This window comes from Hypomesus nipponensis, chromosome 27, assembly GCF_054491055.1.
Source record: "Hypomesus nipponensis isolate SF chromosome 27, ASM5449105v1, whole genome shotgun sequence".
Lineage (NCBI taxonomy): Eukaryota > Metazoa > Chordata > Actinopteri > Osmeriformes > Osmeridae > Hypomesus > Hypomesus nipponensis.
The window spans coordinates 4,906,424-4,926,495 of record NC_140387.1 but is presented as its reverse complement, the minus strand read 5'-3'; the positions used below and the strand labels follow the sequence as shown (position 1 = coordinate 4,926,495).

The 20,072-nt window shown below is 48.8% G+C and overlaps 2 protein-coding genes across 5 annotated transcripts; one reads left to right on the top strand and one right to left on the bottom strand.

Moving 5' to 3' along the window:
• Positions 1 to 45: 45 nt before the first annotated feature.
• Positions 46 to 8,146, bottom strand: smpd4 (sphingomyelin phosphodiesterase 4). 2 transcript variants are annotated; one of them, XM_084693519.1, is made up of 20 exons: positions 7,991 to 8,146; positions 7,397 to 7,448; positions 7,220 to 7,306; positions 6,634 to 6,770; positions 6,367 to 6,442; positions 6,094 to 6,202; positions 5,935 to 5,987; positions 5,690 to 5,841; positions 5,245 to 5,377; positions 5,055 to 5,126; positions 3,677 to 3,766; positions 2,774 to 2,922; positions 2,530 to 2,620; positions 2,317 to 2,414; positions 1,990 to 2,153; positions 1,668 to 1,873; positions 1,330 to 1,563; positions 1,022 to 1,153; positions 793 to 921; positions 46 to 677 (listed from the first exon to the last, which is right to left on the bottom strand). In XM_084693519.1, exons 2-20 carry the CDS (start codon positions 7,433 to 7,435, stop codon positions 354 to 356), a joined length of 2,475 nt encoding a protein of 824 aa, XP_084549645.1. In that variant the 5' UTR covers positions 7,436 to 7,448; positions 7,991 to 8,146; the 3' UTR covers positions 46 to 353. The 2 variants fall into 2 exon arrangements, with proteins under 2 accessions (XP_084549645.1, XP_084549646.1); XM_084693520.1 differs by lacking the exon at positions 3,677 to 3,766.
• A 488-nt stretch (positions 8,147 to 8,634) lies between these two features.
• Positions 8,635 to 19,578, top strand: LOC146220512 (KN motif and ankyrin repeat domain-containing protein 1-like). 3 transcript variants are annotated; one of them, XM_084694084.1, is made up of 12 exons: positions 8,635 to 9,478; positions 11,515 to 11,623; positions 12,339 to 15,037; positions 15,192 to 15,296; positions 15,779 to 15,887; positions 16,051 to 16,227; positions 16,419 to 16,503; positions 17,316 to 17,535; positions 17,789 to 17,931; positions 18,315 to 18,515; positions 18,838 to 18,936; positions 19,141 to 19,578. In XM_084694084.1, the coding sequence occupies exons 2-12, from the start codon at positions 11,541 to 11,543 to the stop codon at positions 19,201 to 19,203; spliced, it is 3,984 nt and encodes a 1,327-aa protein (XP_084550210.1). In that variant the 5' UTR covers positions 8,635 to 9,478; positions 11,515 to 11,540; the 3' UTR covers positions 19,204 to 19,578. The 3 variants fall into 3 exon arrangements, with proteins under 3 accessions (XP_084550210.1, XP_084550209.1, XP_084550211.1); XM_084694083.1 differs by having other exon boundaries at positions 9,461 to 9,478; positions 12,332 to 15,037; XM_084694085.1 differs by lacking the exons at positions 8,635 to 9,478; positions 11,515 to 11,623 and adding an exon at positions 11,841 to 11,956 and having other exon boundaries at positions 12,332 to 15,037.
• The last annotated feature ends 494 nt before the right edge of the window (positions 19,579 to 20,072 follow it).

Sequence of the window (20,072 nt, the reverse complement as noted above, 5' to 3'; positions counted from 1 at the left end):
TTATCTCATACAGTACTAGAACAACACATACAGTACATCGTCATCTTCCCAAAAGTAATAGCACTAGGCATTTTATTTACTTGGTTTCAATGTGGGATTAACAAAATGCGACAAATCTCGTACTAGGAAATTACAAAGGTTCATTTGATATTTTATTAAGGACTTTGCAATCCTTCGGTTAAATGGAAACAAGTGATAAAAAAATCACTTCAACGGCCTAAAAATGCCTTTTTTTACATCCGAAAGTCTAATAGTATTTACAAGGATAAAATGGCAAAAATATTTCGCAAAACACCCTGCAAAGCAGAGGCAAAAAAAAGAAGAACAAAGCTGCCAGTTCAGTGAGTGACCCGCTATTGCGATTTCAGTTTACCTCCCAAGAGGGTCATGAAGACTCCATAGAGAAACCCCGCAGTGAGGATGAGCAAGGTGCAGGACAGGGGACCCACAGAGAGCAGCGCCCCAAACACGTACAGCAGTACTAGCAGCAGCAGGGTTCTGTAGCTGGCCAGCGTGCGGATGCTTAGCCGCGGCTGGGGATTCCTCTCCAAAGTCCGCCGTGTCACCGGGCTTCTCCTCCTCCCGCTTGCTCCGGCGACAGGGCCGGCCAGGTAGTGGCGTCCTAGCCGACCCAGGAAGTCCGGGCGCGAGCACAGAGCTTCCATGCGATCCCCAAACTAGAGAGATCAAATGAAGCTCAGATCACATACTGGCCATTAGGAATGGTTGCCATCGTAGGCGGTGTCAGATTGTAATCTGTATTTCTGTCTTTTCTCCAACCGTGTGACTTACCCTGTCATTCACTAGCGAGGAGATCCTGAAGAGCAATCGCACCAGCACAGCGTTCTCGTAGCTTCTGATGGGCTGAAGCTCTGGGTCTCCCTGGTACTCGATCTCAAATCGACGCAGTCCGTTGATGATCTGCACCAAAGAAAATCATTTAATAACGATCCATTTCCAACAACCGTGGGCTTGAAGCAAGGAGCATATAATGGAGATATGAATGCATCGTCGTTCTGACCTGCATGCGACCCAGGTCTGTAAGGATGAGTCCATTCTCTCCCTGGATGCAGTCTGGCAGCTGTCTGGAGTTGATGTCGTCCTGCCCTGATCCAAGGTTAGCCATTAGCTGAGACAGCTGTCCAGGGTTTAACTAGATCATGGGGGTACAGCAGAACAGACATTTGACTGTTGTGTCCCTTCTGGAACTGGTATGTGACAACAGCTGCTGTCTCAATCACAACAAAACAGCATTAGACCAGAGATTTAACCTCGCCCACGACATGGATCAAGACGGTATTCATGCAAATGCGCGGAGAGCAAACCGACCCTGAAGATCTGACAGAGGTTCTCCAGCGCCCTGTCCAAGAACTCGTGAGTCTTCTTGAAGCACTCGCCGGTCTCGTCCCCCCCCTCTGATCCTGAGAAGGTGTTGTTGAGGTCGGAGGAGCCCATCCCAAACCATGACATGAACGAGTTGTTGGACGCCACCTCGGCGGAGTGATCAGATATCCGCTTGGCGGTCTGTCTGGCCTGGGCAATGATCTGGATCAGCTTCAGAACCTACACCAAGACGAGGGCAGATTTGATTTATATTTTTTGTTCCAAGGGACAAAACTGGTGAGCACCTTTTTGATCAGAATGGATCAAAGTCCAATCCCACTCACAGCTCCCCGAAGCTCAGTGCCAAACATCTGTTTGTACTGGCAGTCCTGGCCCTCCAGGCTGTAGACATGGCTCTTCACCCGGAACACGGCGTCCGTCCCCGCCGGCTGCCGAGCGGACAGGAAGCTGCCGCCGTGGCCTGGCGTGAGGAAGACCCGATGCTGCCGATGGTGGAGCACGTGCTCTGGCTCCAGGAACAACTGCTCTCCTGGAGGGACGATTCAAGGGGGGGAGGGAGGGAATCAAAAAGGGTTCGAGGTTTTTCCCTTGGGAGTTTTTTTTCAAATGTATTTCTATCGTCCAATGTTTGTGGCGGGTCCTCACCTTTCTGGATCATCTCTGCTAGGTTTGGCTGTGCAAACACTTTGGCCACCCTGAAGACCATCAGAGCGTTTTTCACGTTGACCAAGTCCGTGCGGATGACTCTGTTGAGGAAGCCCTGAAAGAGCTTTGTGTACATGAGTAGGTTCTCTTGCACAAACGAGGCCCTGGGAGAGAGAAAGAGAGATTAAATGATTAAGTTGTAGAAAGTAAACAGTGATAAATGACATTTCATATCTTGAATGCATAAAAAAAAAAAAAAAAAAAAAAGTTAAAAAACACAATCACGATTTTTCAACACCGTTTGCCTCTCACATTCTCACTACTAACCATTTGTCAGGAACGCCTCTGTTTTGGTCAGTCAGTGGATTGGTCTTCTCTCCCGTATACCTCCACGGTTGGATGTAGCTCAGCCACGTCTCCAACACCTACAACCGAGTACGGAGGCTTGAGGCACGCTCTACATCCGAGCAGCATCCGGTGACGCTTCACGGGGGAAAACGGACAAATGCAGGTCGACGTAAAACCCCAATCAAAACGTACCGCTCTGAAGGACGCGTCCAGGGGCCAGTGGCCGAAGCAGTGCTGCAGAAACACGTAGAGCTTCTGCTGGACGAAACGCTGAACGACCACCCTGCAGGGACAGACGCGAGCAAAAGCCCATGGTGAAGAGACACCCAAAACAACAAGACTCGGATCCCCGCCCCTTTTTTCCCCCCCTCAGAAACTTGAGAACCCGAATGGTTTGGTCCGGTGGGGGGGGGGGGGGGGGGTGTCTGAGCCTCACCTCTTGAACTCCTCCAGGGGACTGGCGTGAGGGTGGGCCGAGGGGGAGGAGGACACCTGCTCGGCCTTCAGGCTGCTGGAGAAGGCGTGCAGGTGCTTGACCAGGAGACGCACCACCAGCACGTGCTCCTCTGTGGGACTGAAGGGCTCCTGAAAGAGCGGGCGGTTACACAGGGTTCCCACGAGCGCACGCAGCCAACTGACACGCAAGGACGTCTCCCCCCCCCCCCCCCCGGCTAACCCCCCCCTCCCCCCCTGCCCTGCTTCAAGCCACAGCTGTTAATATCACGGCATCTCCTACTGCTGTACGGGATAGCATTCAACCTATCTCGCTATTGCCGCCATACAGATAATCTCTATGAACACATCGCAAAAAAATACATAAATAAATAAAAACTCAAAGATGCAAAGAAATGTATATGTATATTAAAAGGGCGGATAAGTAACATGTTCTGTAAAGCGTAGTAGTGTTTGCTCTTCATAGAGAAATGTGAGACGAGACAGACATAAAACACAAACTCAAACACACTGTGCAACGACGTCGTCGGACATTAAAAAGCATGCGTTAAAAAGGCAAAGACGCGCACAGATGAATCAACTCAACACTTCAAATACACAGACTGCACTCGAGGGGTTAACTTCCCATTCAATGATACTTCTCTACAGGCTGAAACCTAAACTGGAATACACTATGCCAACTTCAGGTTGGATGGAAACTTGGTAGGTTTAGGCCCAGGACAAAATCCAAGCATATTCATTTATGCGGCGCTAATTGCGATCACGTTTCAGAGAAGTACCGTTGACCTTTCTGCCACTCCAATGCAGCCTTAACCCATAACTCTGGGTGGCCTAATTTGACCTCCAGCAGGCCCCCCGGGGGGGCTGAATGAAAAGGTAAATGTACTTGGTAGGTGTGGAGGGTCCCAGAGCCTGGAGGGGCGAGGGGTTGGCACGGCATGCTGGACATACTGAGGCGATACTGGAGCAGCGCCAGCTGTACGACCCGACACACCCAGGGGGGAGGGCAAGGAGGGAGGGGGTGAGGGGTGGGGGGGGGGGACGACAACACAGCAGGAACGAGAGAGAAGGGAGGGAAAGAGAAGGACGGTAGGAAGGAGATGAGCATGACAATAAAGAAGGAAAAGAAAAAGGATAGAGTGCATTCACAAAAGGAGAATTTTTAAAAAATGTTTATTAAAAAAAGAATATGGGAGAAGAACACAGAAAGGGGGGGGGGGGGGGGGAGAAAAAAATCAAGAGGATATTGACCACGGGTCACACAACGCCATGACAGCTGAGGGCGATGCAGTAGCCCTTTCCCAGCCCAAGACAGGAGGAGATCACGGAGGTTAATATCCTCTAACTGACACCATACACATGGGTTACACGTGACACGAGTTAATGGGGTTGTTAAGGCTTAGGTGGGGAACAGTCCACGTGTTGGGACTTTTGGAGGGTTGTTTTGGGGGGAATTTCTTTGGGTCGAGAAAGGAGATACTGCATCTCATAATCCGCTTTAATCACAACACAAATGAGTAAGTAATTTTTACTAGCCAGTGTTCTATAAATAAATAAAAATATGGGATGCAAAAGGTCGTTGCTAGAGATTGAGCCTATGGATATTTAAAAGCTTTCCGTTAGGATTTAGGCTTCTTGGAAGCCAAGCAGCCCAACACATCAAACAGCCAAACAGACAGTGAACATACCGGAATAATGGATGGAGCCACAGAGATAGCATGCTCAAGTCATGAGAAGAAGCAAATGCACTACTACCAGAAATACATGCCAAATCAGTGCAGTCTTTACACGGATGCAATCAAGTACAAAATTATCAAAAGATAAATCATCTTGATTGAATTATATAGTTTTTATGCCTTAAGACTATTCTGTAGCTTTATTCAGGACTACTAACATCCAGTACTACCAAAGCAACTCATGCCCAGTGCAAAGTGGATACAAAAAAGATGGAATCTCCTTGGATGAAGCATAATACCATTCATACCCTCTCCCACCTTGCTTGTGTAAGGGTCTTGCTTAACTTGATGCAGGAGTGCAGCCTATTGCTTGTGTCTAACATTCTCTGCAGGGATGTGAATGGAGGTGGGCACATTCAACACGGAAAGCCTGCAAGGGCCCCGGCGCAGACACGGGAGAGGAAAGGGACCGGTGGCGGGCATGGCGGGCTTGTGGTCAACAATCGGCCGTGCGGTGCTGCAGTGCAGGGAAGGTATGAGGAGGGAGAGGGGGGGGGAATGACAGGCCCCACATGACAGGCTCCTTACCTTCACCTGGGGAGACTGGAGTTTCTGGTACATCTCCAGGGAGTAATGATGCAGCCAGATCTCTACAAACACCTAGGATCACAATCAATATATACTTCCGTACGGTTCACTGCAGACCTTCCAAACATTAGATCTTAGAACTTTCTCTCCCCCCCCTATTCAGTGCTAACTTAGTTTGAAGGTGCCTCACCTGTAATAGAGTCTCTGACCTCCAGATCTCCTGGGCAGCGGGGTCAGCGTTGACGGAGGGTTGATGGGATATATGGCGTTTGAGGAGGCTGGTGCTGTGGATGCCATACCCCGCAAAAGGCACAGAGGGAGACCTTGGAAGGACACAAACACAAGCAGGACAGTGAGACGGAGGACGAGGCACTAGGATTCCTTTACGACAGGGGTGTCCAAATCCAAGCCTCGAGGGCCGCTGTCCCGCATGTTTTAGATGTTTCCCTGATCCGGCTCACCTGATTCTAATGATTGGTCGTTATAACAACCCATTGAATTGAATCAGGTGTGTTGGAGCAGGGAAACATCTAAAACATGCGGGACAGAGCCCCTCGAGGACCGGATTTGGACACCCCTGCTTTATGACCTCATTTATACATCATTGCACTTTCTATTTTTTACACTACATGTACCTGGGTGCAGGTGCCGATACAGAGCCCCTGGAGTCAGAGAAAGGAGAGGGAGGCACGTTGCCCTCGGTGGGAAGGAAGTATTTGAGGTAAGAGTCCACCAGCACAAAGTAGGCGTTGTCTGAAGCGCTCACATGTTGGCCTGGAGGGTAGTTCTAATAGAGAAATATTGTAAGCATTACTTACGTTACTGTCAAATCATTTGGACAATATTCGATATCGTTCCTCCGTTGAAGGTGTACATTTACCTTTGGTGTTATAAGACTTGAGGCCAAGTTGAACATGTAAAATTCAAAAGGATCTGCACATGGTTAAGGAACACTACTTAAACTTGTTAAAATACCCAGTTGATTCATCTGCTTTATAAGGTGATCATGTCATTTGTGAGTCAAAAGCACAAAGGATACTGAGAGCCAGGCTGAGAGAGAGCAGGCCAGACAGGGGGAACTGCAGCTTGTTGTGAAAAAGCGGGCAATCCGGGAGGACACCTTCATGTATAGATGCCCTTACAGGACCCTACAACCCAATCAAAAGTTTCTAGAGGTGATCAATTGTCTGCATTTTCTATAATGAAGTACTGCAGTCACCATAGAACAGGCCTTGACATTTTGAACAGTCCAACCAGTCTAAACGTATAACAAATAGAACAAAAATGATATGACTAAAGAGAGGGTACCAACCGGTAGATAGCTGACAGGTATTTCATACTTGTAATCTTCTGCTTGGAGTTTGTATACTAGTTTCATCATTGGCCCACTGAAAATGATAAGAGAAAAGAGTTCCATGTCTAAGCCTTGCAGATGGTTTCATTATGTAGTGGCGCACTCCACATTGCCTCAGAGAGCAACGCCCCAAGTTGAAACAATATTTGAGCAAATATAACCATAACAATCAGCTAAATACACGACTCCAACACGAAGAGACCAATCATAACAGTATAGTTCTACCTGGGGTCTAGGAAGTCCATAGCAATGTTGTATTCATTGCTGCGTGCTTGCAGGAATCGCAGGTTCCAGCCCACGATGACGCCGTCTAGACTGCCAAACACGGTCTCCACCAGCCATGGGAATATCAGGTGCAATTCCTAAAGAGGCGTATTACAACAGTTTGTCCTTAACACCAGTCTACTGATCGGTGTCATCATGTAAGGGAGTCACATGGCTGAGCGGTTAGGGAATCGGGATAGTATTCAGAAGGTCTCTGGTTTGATTCCCGGCTGTGCCAAATGACTGTGTACTTGGGCAAGGCACTTCACCCTACTTGCCTCGGGGGGGAATGTCCCTGTACTTACTGTAAGTCGCTCTGAATAAGAGCGTCTGCTAAATGTAAATGTAAACCGGACACGCTCAATTTGGTTCAAACAGTGAGCTGACGATATGCTGACTGACAAAAGATTGTCTGACTGAGCTTTGTGTTGAAACTACAAAGTTTACAATTCTGACACCTCCACCAGTCACAATAGCAGCTGTTTTGTCACATTTCCAAAAGGTGCACGCACACACACTTCACACTGAAAGAAGGTGGAGAGGTTACCTTTGCAGGGTACTCATCAATCACTTTGACCAACTCTTGGCAACGCTGAAGGAGAGGCTTGGTTGTTGAGTCAACTTTCAGGTTTGCCTGACAAGAGTTATATATAATATACTTCATGACTTTATTTCGTCAACAGAAAGAGCTGATTTTTTACCAATAACAGCTAGCATTACTTACCAGTAAAAAACTGGGTTGTTGCAAGACTGGCGCAGCCATAGCAGCCTCTAGTCTGTATAGGCGGGTTACAGCATGTCAATTACATTTACTTGGCACTTAACTAAGCACAAAAAAAGCACAAAAAAAAAACCTTAAAGCTAAACTACTTTAACCTTTGACAATGTAAACATGTAGCTACATTAAGATAGGTTATTACCTTAACGTTATCTAGCAAGGTAGGTTGGCGTAGCTTAGCTAGCCTAATTCAAAAAGTTTAATTGGTGTCAAGTACAGTGTTGGGGCTCTTGGGCACCTCGTCAGATAGTAGTTAGTGAACTAACTTGGAATATTAATCTGGTCACGCTGTATGAGCAGGCTAAAGACAAGCACGATGGTGTTTATAGATAAATACCATGCTACTGTAGCTAAACTAGGTTGAGTTAACTGTCTTTGAGTCACAGTGTGACAGCTAGGCTAGCTAGAGAGCTACGTTAGCTAGCTAGCAAGCTTGCTAGAGAATCTACAGACAGGGCGCCGACCGTGCTTGCTTGCTTGCTACGATATAGTTAATCTTATTACAATGCAATCTTGGAAAGACGAAAACATGCTTATTACCTTTAAGTTCCCTAAATTGTCCGAATTTCCACGTCAGGTACCAATGTGCCTCGTTTCTGTTAGGCATCAGAGCGACACCAAAGCTAAACTGATGTCATTTCCGATAAAGCATGAGACCGCTGTGTTCTTGAACTGTCCAGTAGCGTACGCTTGTGTTTATTGGCGCCAGTAAATAACAGAAGAACTCACATTTGTTTGTAGATGGCAGTGGTACAAACACTAGTTTTACTTTTAGGAGCACTAACCATTCTGTTTGTGCTGGGTAAAATGTACAGTTTATAGTGTATATTTTCTTCTGTGAGATAATAATATAATTCTCTGTAATGTAATTTTGTCTTAACAAAATTGCATTATGAACACATAGTTGGTAGGCTACTTGAATGTGTTTGGAAGTGAGAACGTCATAAATATTTTAACCAGAGTCCCAGGTCACCTGAGTACAGAGCGTCACTAGAATTTGTCAATTAGCATCTCTTTTGCTTAAGCGTGTGCCGCTATGTTGACAATTTCATGCGCATGGGCAATAAGGGGCCTTCGCTGCAGGTGTGGAAAACTTTTTGTGTTAAAGGCAAGGCCACCGTGATCTATAAGACCGACTGATAGTTGATGGAAACGATGCAGGTATTTAATTAATGTACGTTTAAACATGCAACAATTGAACAAGTGATATGGTTCCAAATTTGTTGTCGACTACTTGGGAATGTAACACACTGAGGTGAGTGTCAGCGCTCGATAAAAACCGACCATTTAAATTTGTTTTCAGGCTGTTTAAATGTTTATCACGGTTGATGTTTTGTACATCCTCCAAAATCGTTAGTTAGTAGACCTATGTGGAGCTGTGCCGCAAAAAACAGTCAAACCTCTAACTTTCCCACGCTCCGCCGAGATTTGGGTATAAAAGTGGCTCAGCAAGATTATATTGTTGTTTTGCAGACTATAATGCTGTACCAGTCAGCTCCATTCCATTAGTGAAATGTAATCCACATATTTGCCGGTATTATTGTGGACCGAGATAATCTAAGGCTTGTGAAACTATATTGTTGCAAGTCTTAAATTGAAAAAAATGTAGGCCTACCAACGGCGTGTTTTTCTGATTTTGTCATTTGGTGTTGGATTATTTCTGTTAGGTTTTCCAAGACTTTCCAGGCAGAAAGTCCTTTCATATGTGCCCAGAAATAATAAGAGTTTCCTCGATGCAGCCGACCGTAATTGTTATGAGCTATACCTAGTTATCTACTGAATTAATGAAGAGAGCTTGATAAATGAAAACCAATTGGATGGACAATCACAAAGTATGTTTTAGTGTTCAGGGTGAACCGCTTGAAGGGCTCCGTGTCTCAGAAGGGCCCTCTCAGGTTTCTGACCTCAGTCAGCAGCAACAGGGGAGGGCTCACCTTAGCAACAAGGTTTCCGTGTAGCCCAGTGTGCTGAATAGGAACCGCAGAGAAAGGGACACACCGAGAGAGGACAAAAAGGTGGATGGAGAAGGTGAGGCTGGATTTTGTTTTGCCGGAAAATAACTCGAGCTGGCTTCCTTTTGCGATGTTGCCTGTCTTTTTCCTCATCTGACTTTGCCAATCCCCCGTTCCTTGTTCTGTTAGTCCATTTACTCACTGTCCTGCACTCTCCCCTTTTGACTTTTCGCCTCCTCCCCTTCACGTGTCTGTATCCTCTTTAACATTCAGGTCTAGTTAGTGTGCACTATGCAGTCAGGGAATTGGTGTCACATTGGCCTTCACCATAAGTCAGTTCAACCCCTATTTTCGTTAAAGTTAGTGTCGTGTTGTGGGGGGGTTGACTTTTAACAGAGAATTCAATTCAATATTTATTTGTCATTGTCATAGAAAACAACAAAATGCTGTTTACAGCATTCAAACACTGCATAGTTTGACATAAAAGTGTAATACAAAGTGCAATATCCCCCCAATACATTTCCCATAAATAACCCTTGTGTAAACCTTAGCACAATCAATACACGTAACAATAACAATATTCAGTATTGGCAGCATTGTGAAGGGCTTTAACAACCTGGACGACCTAACAGATCATAACAACAGCGGAACAGTCAAGAGATGTGGAGTATTTTGTTATTTGTGCTATTGTGTTCGTGTTTTTTTTGTTGGTTTTTTTCATTGAAAGTTGTTGTTAGATATGTGTTGCTTATGATGTACTTGGTTTTCTGTCACTCTAAGAACATTGTCTCGCGCTGTCATAGTAGAGGAAACCCACAAAGATGTATTTTTCAGATATTTCATTGTGTTCTTCTAGTCTAACCTAGTTTCAAAACTCTTCTTTCTCTGTCGTTCAGAATGCATACCAGGGGCAAAGCAAGTCTTACCACCAACATGCCTCGACAGTAACTCTGAAGAGCACTAGTAATAGTGTTGCTCATTGCTTCACTACAGGAGCACTCTTTTGAAGCATGTAGGGTTTGAAAATGCTCTGGCTCAGCATGGATGGGCTCTTAACAACTACTGTAGCCTTTGATGTTCTGATCTAAGCCCTACTTCCTGCAGCATCTTTGACTTATTTACATCCAAGTCTGTGTAATAGTCTTATCCCCACAAAAGAATTGCATCCTTTGAAGCGGAATGAGCTTCATGTGTATGGTGAAACTGCCAGCTCTTTTTTTTTTTTTCTCAGGCTTTTCCTAAATGTGTTCCCCTACAGATGGCAGTGCTAGGCTTTGCTGAGGCCAGTCTAGGGCCTGTGGCTACATCGGCTTGGCTCTGACTTAAGCCCAACAGTGGCTTCTTAATCAGTCCTCAAACAGAGGGGTCGTTCCGAGGTTGTCGAACATTGTATATCAAACCTACCCTTCCTGGTGGATTCACTCATGATAAAAGGCTGTACAGTTATTTCGTCATATAAATTGGCTTGGATTCTGTGAAACAATTTTGGTGTGTCACAGTATTCATCTATACTATCCTCTGCGATAAATGCTTCCCTTTGAAACGGTCTCAAGGCACTACAGAGTGGTGTCAGTTTATCTGCAGTCAGATGTTTGTCAGGGCTTTGCGGTGTGAATAACAGAGATAAGAAAGGTCAGCAGAATGGGGTCTGTAGTTGGAAGAGGGTGGAACTGGTGCGCGCGCGCGTGTGTTTGTGAATATTAGGGAAAATCATTGTACAATAGGTTTCTTCTTTCAGATTGCATGACTGATTTGGAAAATAACGTCTTAGGAACACCTTAGGAAATGACAGCTTCAAATCTGCTTGCATATCAATACATTGAGAAGATGTCGTGATATAATATCCTACCTGTGATAAAAAGCTTCTACATTGTTTGATTTGAAAGCTTACTCCTTGCCAATATCTCAACAGAATTATCTCTATTCTGTCCTTCTCGGTATTGTATTACCTCTTTGTAAGCACTGTGTAAGGCTATCTGTTATTGACCTATCTAGCTGGCCAGAAGTATGTATGCCTGTACTTGCCTGCGTGGGTGTGCATATCTTCACAGAAAAAGTAGATAAATCTTTCAGTAAATAAATATGAGTTCTATGTTTTTTTAATGTTTCAAGGTTACAAAGCCTCAAACCAAACAAATATGGATGGATTTCTCTATTGTGCCAAAAGGAATGAATTCAGCAGTCATGGCTCAAGACACGCACATGAATGGAAACGGATCAGGTACAGTGTGGATTGATACCTTCTAAAAATATGTAGAGACACATGCACTTGAAGGCATTTGTGGATGAAATACCAAGACAATGTTTGGTTATCCAAGACTCGCACAGTAATTATACACTTGGTTTGGTTTGAGTTTGGAGACATGGCGATTGGAGGGCACTGTCAGCCAATGACATTTTAAACTATTTTCATAAGTCTACTCTATTGGTGAGTACTCGGTCTCATTTTTCTCCGTCTCCGGAGGGCTTAGAATGGAGAGAGTAGAGGACAAAAGTTAGAAAAGACTCAGATAAACATCAGTTCCACAACATAAGGATTTAACATTTACTACCGGTAAGGAAAAACTTAGGTCTGCTTTGAAAGCTGTATTTTGGAAGCTGTTTGAAATAGGTAGCCAAAAACCATGTTTTTGTTTTGTGTGTGTGTGTGTATCATGCGTTTTCTTTTGGAGTCTGCTTTTAAAGACGAAGATGCCCAAAATGAATGAATTCCGTCAACAGTTCATGCACATTTGACCTAAAGTGAAAATGTTTTGGAAAAAATCTATTTTATATTTTGTGTGAAGATCATAAAATTGTATTTCTTTTTGCCATCACTTTATACCAGTATAGCTTGGGGATTCATAATTTACATATGTCTTGTATTTTTTATTTCCTGATATGAATATTCAGTTGGCAAGCAACGACCTAAGTGCTTTTTCTTACAAAGTTCACAGACAAAACTCCATCAGTGCTGGAGATACTGTTCCCTGTTGCTTGGAGACTTCCTATGGTTACCAACTGGACCTGGACTTCCTCAAGTACGTGGACGATATCCAAAAGTGCTCCACGATGAAGAGGCTAAGCTTCAGAAGGAGGCCCAGAGAGGCCGGTAGTGCGGGGGAACCACAGAGTGGCACCACACCCAACCAATGGACCTCCTCAGAGTCCTTGTCCTCGGCCAGTAGCGACGACACTAGGTTTTCCTCCGTCAGCAGAGGCCGTCCCCCTCTCCCTCCTCCCCACGGAACGTCCTCCAACGCCACCACACCCTCTAGTTCGGAGGGAGCCCCGGCGTCTCAGAAGCCCTCAGACGGGAAGCCCCCCACTGGGGCCCGATCTCTGGCCGCACCAAGATACAACCCCCTGGTGGAGAGAACTCTGATGGAGACCCGGAGGCGTCTGGAGCAGGAAAAGAGCCCCCTGACTCAGCCAGAGCCTCATCCCCGTCGCAGGCTCGCCAGTTTCGGGGGAGTGGGCTCCAGCGGGTCCTTGTCGCCATTTACCGGCTGGGGCGTCTATAACCAGGATACCAATGGGAACAAGCCAAGTGGTGCAGAGCTGTCCCTCCAGCCCAGTACCTTGCTGGGCAGTGGAGGGTCCCTAAGGCCCAGCCCCCAGAGCTCTGGGAGGGCCACTCCAGTGACGGGCCTCAGCCCCCAGCACCTGCAGCACGTCAGGGATCAGATGGTGGTGGCCTTGCAGAGGCTGAAGGAGCTGGAGGAGCAGGTGAAGACGATTCCCGTCCTGCAGGTGAAGATCTCCGTCCTGCAAGAGGAGAAGAGGCAGATGGTGTCTCTGATGAAGAACCCCAACAAGAACCAAGAGCTGAGCGACGTCTTCCGCAAAAGAGCCCACAGCGCGGGCAGCTCGGACCGCATAACAAGGCCCCCCGGCGTCGGAAAGGCGTCGGAGCTCCTTGAGGAGAAGACTGAAGAGGAGCTGGAAGCCAGGGAGCACAGTGCCACCTCGGGCCTGAGGGAGTTCAGGCAGCTGACAGCCGAGATGGAGGCACTGGAGAGAACCATCAAGGGAGGCCGTTTGCAAGCTCGCCACGGACTGGACCGACCTGCGCTTTACAGGAGGGCTCAAGTGTCTGCCACGGTCGGGATTGAAGAAAAGGACCGGGCGCCCGCTACGTCTTCGAAGCAGTACAAGAACGCTGCCGTGGAGACCCAGCCGATTGAAACCAGGTGCGTGGCTACTGGCGTTTCTGACGCCCAGCTCGGGATCGTCACAGACGGGGAGGCGGAGCTCGAAGCCCAACAGCAAATCATCGAAGCCCTGAAGGAGCGGATTTGCCAATTGGAGACTGAGCTCAAGGAGTCCACCCTCCAGACGGAGATGGGCCGTCTGAGACTGGAGCTGCACGCCGCCGGCGCCAGGAACCGGTCCGATAAAAGCTCCACCGCCCGGCCGTCCACCTCCAGCGCAGCCACCGAAACTCAGGCCCAGACCAGGAGCGTGGGAGTGGGCAACCACACACCCCTGAAGGACGCTTGCACCGGAGGAAGGTGGGAGGTGGCCGTGTGCTCTGTGGGGAGCTTGTGTAGCCCACAGGTCAAGAGTGTAAGCTCTGGCCCAGAAGTGTTAATGAGCCAGTGGGAGGTCCGAGAGCACGTGGAGAGGAGGGATCAGTGCGTCGGGAGACGGGTGTCGATGCACTCCAGGAGTGCGGGGGCGGAGGTCAAGACGTGCGAATTAGGCATCAACACAGATGTGACCTGGGGGGATTTGGCTTCTGGTGATGGATGGGCAGCGGGCGAGGCCGTCAAGGAGCTCGTTTCTCATGGTGTGGCCACGGAGCCAATCAGAGGCGTCGACCTGGGGGTCATGGTCTCTCCTCAGACCGCCTCTCGACTCACCAACACGGCGCACAGCTCGGTGTCTCGCTTCACCAATACCAGGCGCTTGTTCAACACCAACTCCAGCACCAACACTTTCCACGACACCCAGGAGAAGCACACCAACACCGCTCACGCTGTCACGCGGACGGTCGCCGTGGGCAACGGCAGGGTCCACGACCTCCAGGTGGTCGCCAAGACCCGCTCGGTTGCCGTCGGTTCCTCCTCCTGGGCGGGCGACGATCCGACCCGCACGGCCGTCGCGCTCGCTAAGGCGACGACCCGAGACATGGGCGTGGGAATGGCTAGCGTCGACGACAACTTCCTGGTCGGTTTGAAAACCCGAAACATGGCGTGCGGGCCCTCCCTCCTGCCCGACCCCACCAAGACCAGGAGTGTCGGGGTAGGGGAGGGGAGGATACGCGACTACTCCAGCCAATCGCAACCTCCCCTGCAGTCCACACAGCTGTCTCCTCAGGGGCAGTCAGAGCCTGGCTTGGACCACTACATAGAGAAGATGCAGCATCTGCTGATGGAACAGCAGGGCCTGCTGACGGAAAGCTACAGCGAGCTGGGAGAGGTGTTCACCCCGCCTCGCAGCAGCCCCCATCCGGACACCGAGTTCACCCAGCCTCGCAGCAGCCTCCAGCCGGACACCGAGTTCACCCAGCCTCGCAGCAGCCTCCAGCCGGACACCGAGTTCACCCAGCCTCACAGCAGCCGCCTTGGCCCCATCAGCAGCCAGCTGGCCAGCGCCGTGTCCAGCACGGACACTGCCACGAGACTGGGGCTCACTTCGCCTCCCTCCACAGGTACTGAAGGAGCCTCCTGCCAAGCCCTCATTCAAATGGCTTTTACTGTTTAGATGGGATTCAGGCTTTTTTTTTTTTTTTTTTTTTTTATTGTTGTCTCTCATGCCTTGCTTATCTCTCTCTCTCTCTCTCTCCCTCTCTCTCTCTCACTCAGATAATGAGCAGTCTTCAAATAACACACCCCTGGGCGACATGCCCCCGTGGTTGCAGGTCAGGAGACGGACCCCGACAGAATGCCAACTGTCCACAGATGTGCGAGGTAAACCAATTTGTGTTGTCTGCGTCTGTCTATCTCTAAGAGACAGAGAGAGAAACGGACAGAGAGAGAAACGTTGCCGAGAACGGCAGAGCAAAAATGAGGGAGTGTTCCGTTTTCAGACTGCTCCCAAGGCCTTTCATAAACGAGCATAAACGGCGGTGAAGGAAATGGGGCTCTGGTTGGGCATTGGATCTCGAAGGCCCACACTTAAAATATTTGGCGAGGTCGGGTTTTAGAGAGTACACATCTCTCTGCATAGTGGTCTGTGGCTGGCAGGCTCTAAAATTACATGTCTATGTAGGAGAATGTTTGGGTGTGTGAGAAGGAATGCTAGCTAGAGAAGGAGTCACTTAAAATGATTTTCCTTCTCTTTTCACTGAAGGTCATTTAACACGTCAGATATTCTCTCATCCTCATGTTTTAAAACCTATCTGACTATGTGATAATATAATATGTGCGTAGTAAAGTTTGTTTTTCTACAGTCCAGTCAGCCAATGCCTTCAATTTAAGATCTATCATGAAGAAACAAGATAGCGACACAGGCTCCATTACGACCAGGAAGAGCCTGAAATTCATGGGCGTAAGAACAGGGTGAGTGTCTGATGCTTCCAATCAGCACACGTTCCATCTAGATCCCATCTGGTTATTGAGTGGAGACGACAACCCTCGCAGTAGTTGGCTAGTCAGTCAGGTCTTCAGTCAAACGGTTGCGGGAGGGTTTTTTTGTTGCCAGAGCCCAGTGTGTTGTCCCCAGGTGGGACCCCCTGTGCCAGCCCCACAGCTCTGGAGACGCCAGCTCTGAGGACGAGGAAAGGACTGGGAAATGCAGGGCGAGCTCTGGAATGTCACATGGAGAAGGTGCAGAAGCAGCGGGCCAAGGCGCCGTCGGCGGAGGATGCAGAAGTCATTTAAGAGTTCAGATACATGGGAGGTGAGTGCTTCCGTCTGTCCACGAGGAGGGAGGATATAGATCCGAGTTCCTCGTGTGTATATATAGAAAATGTATACCCTAGCAAGTATGCCGAATCCAACTCCATTCCATCAAATCTGTTATATGCTTATTAACGAGACCAGTCCATGATTTCACTTGGGAATGTATGTTATCCGGGCCACCCCCTGCAGGTTTAAGCTGAGTGAAAAGGTGCTGTCTGCGTGTCAGTCCCTGAAGAGCCACCTGAGGGATGAATCCTTCACCAGCAGGGAGCAGGTGAGTCGCATACACCCAAGCCTACGAGAACAGTTAAGAATACTTTTTAAAAATAATTTCCTCTGAAATATGTAGACACATCTAGCTCTCCTTCTCCAGGGATTCATGGACATGAAGGCAATTCTAAAGGGACGACCTTGTTCTGAGTTATTGTCAGTCAAGCTGTCAAGGCCGTCCTGTCCCGCAGATAATCCGATGCTACAAAGGAGTTTTTCACTTAAAGTCTTCTATATATATATATTTATATACATAGATACATATAAAATACGAATTACTAAAAAATATGAAGAAAAAAAAAAAGGTTTTACATTTTCAAAGAGAATTTAGAGAGAAGCTAATGTGGAATGATGGGCGGAGAGAGTTTGGGGATGAAGACGATGTTAAAATCCATCAGAATCACGTCACTGTGCAGCCAAACAAGCACCCTCCAAAGCAGTCTCAGGAAATGTGTTAGACAGACCATGTAACCTGCTTCTTCGCCCATTTCATGACTGGTTGTGTACTCTGAATGGCCCAAAGAACCCTTTTTAAAAAGCAGGATCTGTGCTTGTGGTAAGAGGCTGCGACTAAGCCTTGGCCTGGTCTTCACAGCCCACTTGACAAGAGAGTTTTTTTGTGGTGGGCTTGACACAATTATTGTTTTTTAGTGTTAGCTGTGTATTTCTGTTCTGTTCCATGCCCATAATTTCGACACGGTCCACGTTGTTCAAATTGCTCTACTTACTGGAAATTGAAGAGGGTTGGCAAAGATTCAGCTTTCTGCTCTCCGTCTGTGCGTACGCCTCCCCCTCGCCCCTCCCCCCTCCCTCCAGCGGTCTTGCCTGAACACGCTACAGCACGAGTGGTTCCGTGTGTCCAGTCAGAAGTCTGCCGTCCCCGCGGCGGTGAGCGACTACCTGTCGGCCTTCAGGGCCGTCTCGCCATCGGTGCTGAGGCACGTGGCCAACATGGCCGACGGCAACGGAAACACGGCCCTCCACTACAGCGTGTCTCACTCCAACTTCCGCGTGGTCAAGATGCTGCTGGACGCAGGTACCTGCCCGGGGGGGGGGGGGGCGACGGGGGGGGCAACGACCGCACGCAATCAATCGTTCACTCGGCCGGTCTCCTCGACCGCCCCATTTTAGCCGTGTTGTGTTGCGGTCGCGTCCGTTTTTTGGAAACGAGTAGAAGGGTGGGGGGGAGGGGGGAGGAGGGGGGGGGGGGGTCCAATGTTCGCATTTGTCCATCTGTTCACCTTCCTCTCGTTGCATCCCAGTCACTCCCTTCTCCCCCTCCCCCTCAGAGGTGTGTAATGTGAACCAGCAGAACAAGGCGGGCTACACGCCCATCATGCTGGCGGCGCTGGCGGCCGTGGAGGCGCCAGACGACATGAGGGTGGTGGAGGAGCTCTTTGCCCAGGGGGACGTCAACGCCAGAGCCAGCCAGGTCGGTCCCAGGGCCGGGCGGGGGAGGCGGGGGGCTGGGGGAGGGGGGTGGGGTGGGGGAGGGGGGGGTGGGGGTGGGGTGGGGGAGGGGGGACTCCACACTCGGGAGACGGTGACATCTCCGACTCAGCCGTGATCCTAAATCGTTGGGGCTGTTTTAGGATCTCGCCAACGTCTTGATGACTGTGTTAGCGCCTCCATAACGGGCATGGCAGGGGGTGCAGTGGTTAGTTTGAAGGCAGGCTTGAGAGAGAGGGAGTGTGTGTGTGTGTGTGTGTGTGGGGGGGGGGGGGGTCTAACTTGTGGTGTGTGCCTCTGCTGTGCATCTGCAGATATAACCCCTGACCCCCCCCCCCCCCCTTCCCCGCCCTTCCTTATGTCCAGGCGGGCCAGACAGCCCTGATGCTGGCGGTGAGCCACGGTCGCATGGACATGGTGCGGGCCCTGCTGGCCCAGGGAGCGGAGGTCAACCTGCAGGACGACGAGGGCTCCACGGCGCTCATGTGCGCCAGCGAGCACGGCCACGCCGAGATGGTCCGCCTGGTGCTGGCCCAGCCGGGCTGCGATGCCACTCTGAGAGACAGTGTGAGCCTCCGTCGACACAGGCTGCTGGTCTCTGGGGGGGCTGTAGACTGTTTTCTGTCACTCGCAGCAGGACTGGTCTATCTCTGTGTGTGTGTGTGTGTGTGTGTGTGTGTGTGTGTGTGTGTGTGGGGGGGGGGGGGGGGGGGGGGGCTGTAGACTTGTTTCTCTCACTCGCAGCAGGAGAGAAACACAGGGGGGGGGGGGGGCTGTCACTGGCTGTGAACAGAGGGGTTTTTTCTGACCAGCAAAACAAACTCTCACAGAGGGAAATGTTTGCTGCCTTCTGACATGCTATTGTGTGTGTGTGTGTGTGTGTTTGCAGGATGAGAGCACCGCCCTGTCCATTGCCCTGGAGGCTGGACACAGAGATATAGCCGTGCTGCTCTATGCGCACGTCAACTTCTCCAAAGGACCTGTTGGGGTGGGTCACACCTCACCTCTGAGAGGCTTTCCATTTGGATGTTTTGGGTTTGTCGTTTTAATATGAATTTTGTGTGTGTGTGTGTGTGTGTGTGTGTGTGTGTGTGTGTGTGTGTGTGTGTGTGTGTGTGTGTGTGTGTGTGTGTGTGTGTGTGTGTGTGTGTGTGTGTGTGTGTGTGTGTGTGTGTGTCGCCTCTCGCCTCAGGGAACCCCTCGTGCCAGCAACAGGTCCCAGTCCAGCTTCACTGGAAGAAGCAACATCGAATGAAACGGTTGCCAAGTGACATGAGTGTTCTGTTCTGTGATTCGTATAGCTGGTTGTCTGAAATGTATTTTAAGCTTCTTTACTGTTCATCTATGCAAGCAACTGTCCCACAGGTTGGTGGATTTCTGTCATTTTAAGAATGAGCCAATAAGCAAATTGATTACTGAATATTGTTTATATCGATTTGTCATTGTTTGTAGCTACCTAAACTATATATATATATATATAATTATTATTTTAATATATAGTGTATCTTGTACATGCTGTAAAGTATATCAAAGCACTTTGGAAATATAGCCTTTCGAATGACCAATTATGTATTAGAATGTTCATGAATATTTTAATAAAGGTATGCCCTGTGCTTTTAATGTAATAAACTGAAATGAATCAAGAGCGGTTTTTCTTTTCTTTTTTTCTTCTTAGGCACAAACCGTAATAACTAGATACTGTCGATTTCCAAGCATCAAACGAATGACCTCATTATGGCATTTCCTCCTTCTGCTGTCATACTAAAGTGGACAGACACAGCGCCACCTGCTGGAAACACCTTATTCCAGTGCAAACCCACAGTACAATTAGGGTTGTCAACTTCCTCAACCCCAAATGCGGGACACTTTCTTCACTTTTCCCCCAGGAGCACAAATCGGGAGAGACACCCACCCCCCCCCCCCCCACCCCCAGACTCGGCGCCCTCTGCTGTGCAACCAGCGCGTGCCCTAGCAACGTTTGCGTGACTTTTGGTGCGTTTACAGTAGCATATTATTGCCCGGCGAGGCTGTGATTAGAAAACGGGACTGGAACTGTCCCGGACGGGACAAATCGATATCACCCATAAATCGGGATGTCCCGGACAAATTGGGACGGTTGGCAAC

Excerpts from the sequence above, each read along its gene's own strand:
- smpd4 (XM_084693519.1), bottom strand. The coding sequence starts at position 7,435 with ATGGCTGCGCCAGTCTTGCAACAACCCAGTTTTTTACTG. Across the intron at positions 5,378-5,689 it reads GTATCGGCACCTGCACCCAG|GTCTCCCTCTGTGCCTTTTG; the intron begins GTACATGTAGTG and ends TGTCCTTCCAAG. Across the intron at positions 3,767-5,054 it reads TCCAGTCTCCCCAGGTGAAG|CTGGCGCTGCTCCAGTATCG; the intron begins GTAAGGAGCCTG and ends CGGGTCGTACAG.
- LOC146220512 (XM_084694083.1), top strand. Across the intron at positions 15,888-16,050 it reads TTCATGGGCGTAAGAACAGG|GTGGGACCCCCTGTGCCAGC; the intron begins GTGAGTGTCTGA and ends TGTTGTCCCCAG. Across the intron at positions 16,228-16,418 it reads AGAGTTCAGATACATGGGAG|GTTTAAGCTGAGTGAAAAGG; the intron begins GTGAGTGCTTCC and ends CACCCCCTGCAG.